This window comes from Polistes dominula, unplaced genomic scaffold (genome assembly GCF_049000335.1).
Source record: "Polistes dominula isolate Pdom_NZ unplaced genomic scaffold, Pdom_raw_medaka contig_23, whole genome shotgun sequence".
Taxonomy (NCBI): domain Eukaryota; kingdom Metazoa; phylum Arthropoda; class Insecta; order Hymenoptera; family Vespidae; genus Polistes; species Polistes dominula.
Window position 1 is genome coordinate 2,305,522 of NW_028300963.1, and position 8,582 is coordinate 2,314,103.

Consider the following 8,582-nt stretch of genomic DNA (forward strand, 5'->3'; position numbering starts at 1 on the left):
TACAAAAGGGGTAGAAAGAAAATGATATTCCGTGCGTTACCTACAATGTTATATTGTTAACAAAAAAAAATATTGGAAATTTGTTCTTTCAACTCTTTTTTACACTCTCAAACATTTTCTTTTATTTTTTTTTAATTTTATTTTCGCTACGATAAATGTGTTTTTTTCGATTATGACGTATGTATCTCCCGGGCATAGGAAAATATTCCAAACTATATATATAGTATATTCCATATCTTGAATATTATTTACATAAACTTATCATCCCTTTTTTCTATTGAATAACTATTTTTGAAATATATAAACATATTGCACACGGAATATTTTATCTTTCTATTTTTTTTTCATAACTATTAAATATATATATATATTAAATATATATTATAAATTTATAATATATATTTATATTTATTATATTAAATATATTTAATATTTTTATAATATAAATTAATTAAATTTTAATATTTTATTAAATATATATTATTTATTTATAAACTAACGTTATCACGAACGTTTTTTTTTGTTATTGTTATTGTTATTATTATTATTATTATTTTGTTTTTATTTTTTTTTACTTCTAAGGAACGATTTATTATACGTTTACTTTAATAATATTTACAATAATATATCTCTTTTTCGTAGCATCCATTAATTAATTACACGTTTATATATATATATATGTATATTATAACATAACCTATTACACATATAAACGTTGATATGAGTTTCTTGGTGATAATGGTTCAAGTGCTTTCAATAAATTAAATGATATGATTCGTGTAATATAAATTCTATCTAATAGTACGATCAATTTCGTTTGTTCGTCTTGTATAATTTTATTTTCAAGATTTTTATACGCCATTTTTTTTTTCCTTACATTTTAGAATAATATTTAACTAATTAATTTATATCCCATTACTTTGCTTTTAAATATTTTTTTCTTGTTGTTGTTTTTTTTTTTTAATATAAAAAAATTATCCAAGTTTTATTTACTTTTAATTTTTTTTTCAAGATGGTTTCTTTTACTTTTTTTCTTTATTATTCAAATCATAAAAAGAAAAATCATTCAACATTTGCTAAAAGATAGAAAACAAATTGAATTTTCCTTTTCATCAGTCCATCCATTTATCTATTCATCTATCTTTCTCTTTAATTAACACTTTCTATTAAATGTCGACCATATTATGTGTGTTTAATTTCTTACAGAAACATAACCTCAAAATATGACTTTTTTTGTCTCAATTTTTTTTAGAAAGTTCTTGAAAGAAGGCCTCGATCGGTAAAGTAGGTTCATCCGTGGTGATTTTAAAATGTGGTGAGACAACTCTACTCTCAGGTGACACGGCCTTGAACATACCAGGCTTATCGTAAAGTGCCGATGCTGAACTGGTCAAATCAGCAACACTTTGGGATGCTTTAGCAAATAATTCTTCCTCATTATCATCGTTGTTGTTGTTGTTGTTGTTGTTGTTTTTAGTTACATCAAAATTTGTTGTAATTTCATCTTTATTCTTCTGATTATTATTTTCTTGAACAATTTTTTTGTCAGTATCATCATCGATGATTTTCATCGGAATTACCGAAGTGGTTTCACTTTGTTCTTTAATCGTTGTCAACATTGATTGATTTTCTTCTTCAGTATGAACGTTAACAGCATCATCGGAATTCGATGATTCCGTTTGATGATTCTTTTCATGGACAATATCATTGGTCGTGTGTCCAATCGACGAAGCTGAAGTTGTCATAGGGGAATAAAAACTGGTCTCTTCAGCTGTCATTTCCGTTGACAATTCTTCCTTATTATTGTTATTATTATTATTATTATTCGAATCACGATAATTAGAGTTGTTGGATTCCTTATAAGTGGAGTGTCTGTTTTTGTTAACTGGTCTTCGTCTTATTGACGATGAAAAAACGTTTTCTGATCTAACTGTACTAGTTTTCGAATTGTTTTCACTTTCAACTTGTTGTTGGGATCGATTTGGATTACTGGTAGTAGTAGAAGTAGCAGAAATTCTACTACGATATAGATTATTATTGATTGGTCTTCTTTTAGGTATAAATCTACTGATTGGTCGTTCAGTTGTTGACGATGTAGGACTCGTATCATCGAAATTATTTTCCGATTCATTAATTGGATTAATTGTAGTAGTTCTATGATTAGTTCTTGACATGTATTTGTATCTACCTGTATTTTCTTTATTTGAATAATCATTATGTTGTTGTTGTTGTTGATTATTATTTGATTGAGATTTAAAACTAGAATGTCTTTGTTTAGATTGAACTGTTGGAGTTGTTGGTTCAGTAGTTGAAGTTTGTGCCAATCTGTTTTTATAATCCATTCGTGTTTTATAATCTTTAATACTAAATCTTGGTCTTGTTGTATTACCAAATCTCATAGGTCGGATTTTAAGTCTTGACGTAGTGGATGAAACGTGAGAAGATTGTGTAACAGTTTTAACGATCGATGTTGTGGTAGGTGGTGGCGATGATGGTGGTGGTGGTGATGGTGTTGGTGTTGGTGTTGGTGTAGTAGTTGTTGTAGTAGTCGTGGTACTACTACTTGCAATAGTTGGTGATGATGTAGTTGCACCATTATCGAAATAATAACCATCGGTTTTAACGAACAAATCCTCCAGTGGTATATTTGTGACAACATTAGGATTATTATTATTTTGTCGATGATGATAATGATTATTATTATAATGATTATTATTATTACTGCCGTGTGATTTGTCATTATTATTTTTCGTTAATTCGGTTTGATATTCTGATTGTATAATCTCAGTAGTATAATCACGATGATCATCGTTATATTGAGAAACAGGTGACGTATAATCGTGATATTGATTGTTGGGTAAATTAGAAGTGTATCTGTTATCATCGACATATTTGTCAGAATGTTGTTGTTGTTCAGTATTATCTTTAAAGATGTTAACGGGTGTTTGAATAACCTCAGTTACGATTTCAGCTTCATAGGGTTCACCATGATTAACTCTGATCCGATTACCAGGACGTTTTCTTATGTTTGGTCGTCTTTCCAAATGCGTTTCCTCATTGGTCGTTTGTTGAGTTGGTTTTACACGCCTTCGTTTTGAGGAATCCAGTTGTTGTTGTTGTTGTTGTTGCTGTTGTTCATCGTACTTTTCATAGTATTCACCTTCAAGTACAGTAACGGGTTCTGGAGTTGTCGTTGATGGGCGTCTTCTACGTTGTCCACTTCCTCCTCCTCCTCCAGATGATCCACCTGGTCTACGAGTTCTCGATCTCGAAGTTGTACTTGGAAATGAACTTGGGAATGTTATGGGTTCTGGTGATGCAGTTGTATGTGTTGATGGCAATTCTTCGACAGGGAAAGTATAAGGAACCAATGTTTCCGGTTGTTGTGTTGGTACCTCAGTCGTTATTGCACTTTCATAACCCACACTACTGCTACTTATAGTTGTTACAGGTTTCTTTCTTCTACTTGAATCACGTGATGGTGGTTTATGTTGTTTCTGTGATGGTAATTCAGTTTCTCGATAATTAACATATTCCTGATTAACATATTCCTGTTGTGGATTATTTAATTCTTGTTGATAATTATTATTATATTGTTGCTGTTGTTGTTGATTATAATCAAATTGCGTTTGATATTGTTGATTTTCAAAGCTTGTTTTCAACGGTACTATTGCTGCTTCCGGTTGTTGAATCTGAAAGAAATAAACATAAACATTGTATAAGAAACAAAAAAATTATCAAAATTAAAAATATCAAATGAATTTTTCAATATTACCTGAGACCCATGTGATTTGTTATTCTCTTCAAAAGTATTTTGTTCGTTGTAATGAATCGGTGATTGAGATGTAACTCGTGGAATATCGAATTGGGTAAACTGTACGGTGTAAGGTGTTTGTCCATTACCAATTTTGGAGAATTCAATTTGTTCAGTAATATTTTTGTCAGCTGAAAATTCATCAGCCCCTTGTTGTTGTTGTTGTTGTTGTTGTTGAATTTGTTGTTCTTCCTCTTCCTTTTGTTGTTTAATTAATTTGTCTAATTCCTCTTGATGTTTTTTTAATTCCTCTTGCTGTTGTCTCTCAATTTCTAATTGTTGTTGACGTTCTTGTTCAGCCAAACGTTGTCTGTCACGTTGGACAAGCTGTTGTTGAATGATAAATTGTTGTTCGTTGAAGTGTTTCAATGATATACTCTCAGGTGTTTCGTATTCCTGCTGACTCGGCACTATCGAACTCTGATATTGCTGTACTTGAGGTCTCACGTAGACCATCTTTGGAACTTGAGGAAGTTGACTGGGTTGTATAACGTCAGGACTAAATTTGTTTGGTGGATTTACCCTGGGTAATACTTCGTTAATATCCGAAGTGTATTTGTTTTTAGTTATTGGCCAGGATTGTGGTGGAGGTGTTAAATCCTGTTGTTCGGACACGTAATAAGTATTCGTAATACCTGACGTTGGTACAGTGTTATCGGGTTGTTTGATAGTAGTAGTAGTGGTACTGGTACTTTGAATATTTTTATAATAATCATCATCCCTAACAACATCGTTGGAATATAAATATTTTGATGACGTTTCTTGATGAACGGGAGGTGCAATCGTAGTTGATGATGTACCGATACTTGACGTTGAATAAACTTCAGGTGGTAATAATGTGTCGTAAGGTACGGATGGTCTAAAATTATTATATTCATTGTTATAAATCGATGATGGTGTGACATAACTGAGCTCGTGACTCTCATGAACTAAAAATGACGGATCTCTCTCGTACGATGTTTTGTAATGATTAGTTGGATGATTAATTTGGGTATAAAAGTTACCAGATTGACCATTAATTTGTGATGGTTGAAATCTGTCATAACCTGGACGACGTTTATGTTCGTTTAGTCTATCATCTTTAACAAAATCACTGGTTATTTCTGAACTAGGTGGTTGTAAGTATGGTTTAGCATTACCAGAAATCTTCAAAGATTCAAACGGTTTAGCTGGGTGTCTGGGTGGTTGAAGTATTTGTGGTACACCTGAATAACCATTGAAGAAAGAAGATGACGACGATGAAGAAGAAGAAGAAGAAGAATGTGGTCTAATTTTACCACCTGACGTTACTTGAGTTGGATTAGCAGTTGACGTGTATCCTTTGATAAAATAAGTTGCAGCTCTAACAGCATCAGGTATAACTTGATGTACCTGTGGTGGTACGTAAGCGGGTTGTCTCAAAAAATCATTGACAATGGAATAACTGTTGTCACGTACAACCTTCCTAGGTGGTTCCGAATGTTCAAAACGATAAACATCTTTAGGTGGGGGTATTAAAAAAGTATATTCTCGTGTTTCCGAACCCACGTATTTGTTAACGTTACTTTTAACGTGACCTTGTTGTTGTTGTTGTTGTTGGGAAACTTTTTGAGGTTCACCACGAGCTTTAGCAGCGGCGTTACCAAAAACTGTAAAACTTCCAAGTATACTGGGTGGACTATAATCCTGCTGAGAAGATGATGAAGAACCACTAGGTTTGTTTTTATTATTACGATGTGGTTTATGTTTTTCCGATGCCAACATATGTTCTTGAAGTTTACTTAATACTGGATGTGGTTGTTGTTGTAAATTTCTATCCAGATGATTAACAACAGCAGATTGAACGTTCGTACCAATTGAATCTTCGTATCCATTAGCCAATGGTCTCCATCCATTTGCAATCATTGACGATCGTGTTGGTGACTGTTTGATAACATAAAATATATCTGTTATTTTTATTTTTTTCTTTAAATAATAACATCGATTTAAAGTTTCACTGTTTGAAGACAATATATGTGTGTGCGTGTATGTGTATGTAATAAAGTAAGTATATCAACTTTTACTTTTACGTTATGAATGACAGTAGTTATTGAATCGTGAATTATGACGTAATATGATGATTATTAAATATGATCGATAAAAAAAGTATAGTGTTTAGAGAGTCATGGTTTCTTGGAGAAATGGAATTGGATTGGAATCGAAGTATACACATAAAATGGGTTTATACGAGTGGTATACGTATTAAGAAAATATCAAAATACAGTCAGGTTGAAAAATATATGAAGTTGAAGTATTAAACGAATAATTGAAATTCGTGTTAACATTTTTTTATCCTAACGAGTTGTTGTATTTATTAAAAAAAAAAAAAAAAAAAAAAAAAACAAACTGAAACAAATGTCATTTCATTTTAGAATTTTACTTTTTATTCAATATTTTATTACACGTGTGTTCAATTAATTTATTTTTTCAACAAATAGATATGAGATACTTTTATTTGGTTTGTTAAATATTTGTTAAAATGTTAATACGAATTTTACAAAATTAATTTATCTAAATAATTTGTAGAAAACTCTTGACAATATTGTAATATTGTTAAATTTCATTGACATTTATTTATACAGTTATTGTCTATACTTTTTGTTTTCTTTTCTTTTTTTTTTACATTTTGTGTTTATGGGAGGTAAATATACTTTCACGATAATTTAATAAATAGCAATGTACTTACAGTTTTAATGTCAGAACGGTCTATGGACACGGTAATCGCTCCAACCGTGGTCAACAACCACGTTGCCAGGACATCTAAATTATAAACAAAAGAATTGTTTTTTTTCTTAAGGTTAGGTTAACTATCATATTATTTAAACGTAATTAATTAAATCGATATTTTATTTTTTCTTTTAAATTAAATTTCAAATAACAACAAAACAATTATAATTATAAAATATAATAAAATGATATTATTTTTCTTGACTTTTTTTTTACTAATTTAAATAATAAATTAATACAGTAGTTATATTTCCCCGTGAGGGTGGCGGGAAAGAATACCCCCTCAGTAATCCCTGCTTGTCGTAAAAGCCGACTAAAAGGGACATCCAGAAAAAATGGCTGGACTAATATAATTAAATATAAATTATGCAATATTCGATTAACAAAATTTAATATAAAAATATAATCGATCCTAAAATAATCTTAATATTATTATAAATCAATAGTAAGTTATTTTTAAACATTTCATTTAAAAAAAAAAATATATATATAAGATAAACAACACTTACATTTTGATATCTGTGTCAACGACATCGTGGCAGACCATGAGATCATTTATTCGAGTATTCTGTAACATAAAATGATACACACGTTTATTTATATCTGTGTATAGAATATATATATATATATATCTCATATATATTTATTCGTGTTAAGGATTAACTGTTAAATAGACGTGTAATCGAAAGTTTGAAAAGTCAGGGTTAATTTCTAATGGAAAGTATATCTCGTGGAAAGCGGAACAGGATGATAAAGACTGGAGAAAATTTATATAGATCGAAGATGTTCTTTTTTTTTTTTTTTTAATAAATAGTATAAACATACATGTATATATATATCTATAGATCCTTTATGAAACTAGGAGAAGAGTTGATTTGATTTTTTTCTATATCAGAATTATGATACAGGGAGAAAGGAAATATAGAAAGTTTACTACGATGTTGTTCGGACATCTATCATCATCATTTTTAGGGTCGTTTCCGCAAATTAGTTTCTCGGTTATGTATGTATGTATGTGTGTATGTATATATGTTTCTTCAAGTAATAACGAAATCCAGAAAGTAGAAAAAAAGAAATTTCATCTTTTATTATTGATATTTATTTATATATTTATTTATTAATTTGATTTAATATTATAGCACGTTTGTTACACCCTTTTTCAATCATTTACTATTATAATTTAATTTTCATTTTCATTTAGTATTAGTATTTGTGATATTTTTATATTTATAACAAATTTTATTTCAAATACCAACGTGATTTGATTTTTTTTTTTTTTTTTTTTTTATTGTATATTTCATTCTATTGATCGATGTTTTACGTTGGCAAATTAAAAATTAAAAAATTAAATTAATTAATAAATTTTAAACGAAAATTAAAAAATATTGTAATTTAAATGATATAAAAAAATTGACTAGTTTTCCCAGGGGAATAATTACAAACTCGTGACATAAATGATTTAATAAAATGATTAAAATAAATTAAAAAAAATTTGGCAAAAAAATCAATAATTAAAATGAGAAAAAGATTGATAATCATTCTACGAAGTTAATCAGAAATGAAATTAATTCTAAAGTAATATACTTTAAAATAAAATTTTGATATTAAGAAAGTTTCGTAAGATTGATTGGTCAAATTTTTGACATAAATTCAAATCAAAATAATTTCAATCAAAAATAAATGAAAATCAACATTCAAATCGAATTGAATAATAATTATTGATCGTGTTCTCCAATTATGATCATCTTTGGAACATCTGTGAATGTGAATGTATGTGTGTAACAATAGTCTAATCAAAGAGAATGATCATTAAAGGAAGATTAGTATGTTCGAATTCCTATGAATGATCTTTCGTTCGAATCCTTTCACAAATTAGTTCTATAAATGAATGTATCAGTTGAAATGTCAGTTATCATTATACTATACTAAAATCGTTTAGGTTCGCTAGCGAAAGGAGAAACAAACCGTGCGTGATATACTATAGGAATTACTATAACCTAACTTTTAGTTATGAGAGTTTGTA

At 29.2% G+C, this 8,582-nt stretch overlaps 1 protein-coding gene across 1 annotated transcript; it reads right to left on the reverse strand.

The window, feature by feature from the left end:
• Positions 1 to 720: 720 nt before the first annotated feature.
• Positions 721 to 5,848, reverse strand: LOC107065348 (uncharacterized). Its single transcript, XM_015318953.2, has 2 exons — positions 3,776 to 5,848; positions 721 to 3,692 (listed from the first exon to the last, which is right to left on the reverse strand). The coding sequence occupies exons 1-2, from the start codon at positions 5,696 to 5,698 to the stop codon at positions 1,239 to 1,241; spliced, it is 4,377 nt and encodes a 1,458-aa protein (XP_015174439.2). The 5' UTR covers positions 5,699 to 5,848; the 3' UTR covers positions 721 to 1,238.
• Positions 5,849 to 8,582: the final 2,734 nt, after the last annotated feature.

Excerpts from the sequence above, each read along its gene's own strand:
- LOC107065348 (XM_015318953.2), bottom strand. The coding sequence starts at position 5,698 with ATGATTGCAAATGGATGGAGACCATTGGCTAATGGATACGAAGATTCA. Across the intron at positions 3,693-3,775 it reads ACAAATCACATGGGTCTCAG|ATTCAACAACCGGAAGCAGC; the intron begins GTAATATTGAAA and ends TATTTCTTTCAG.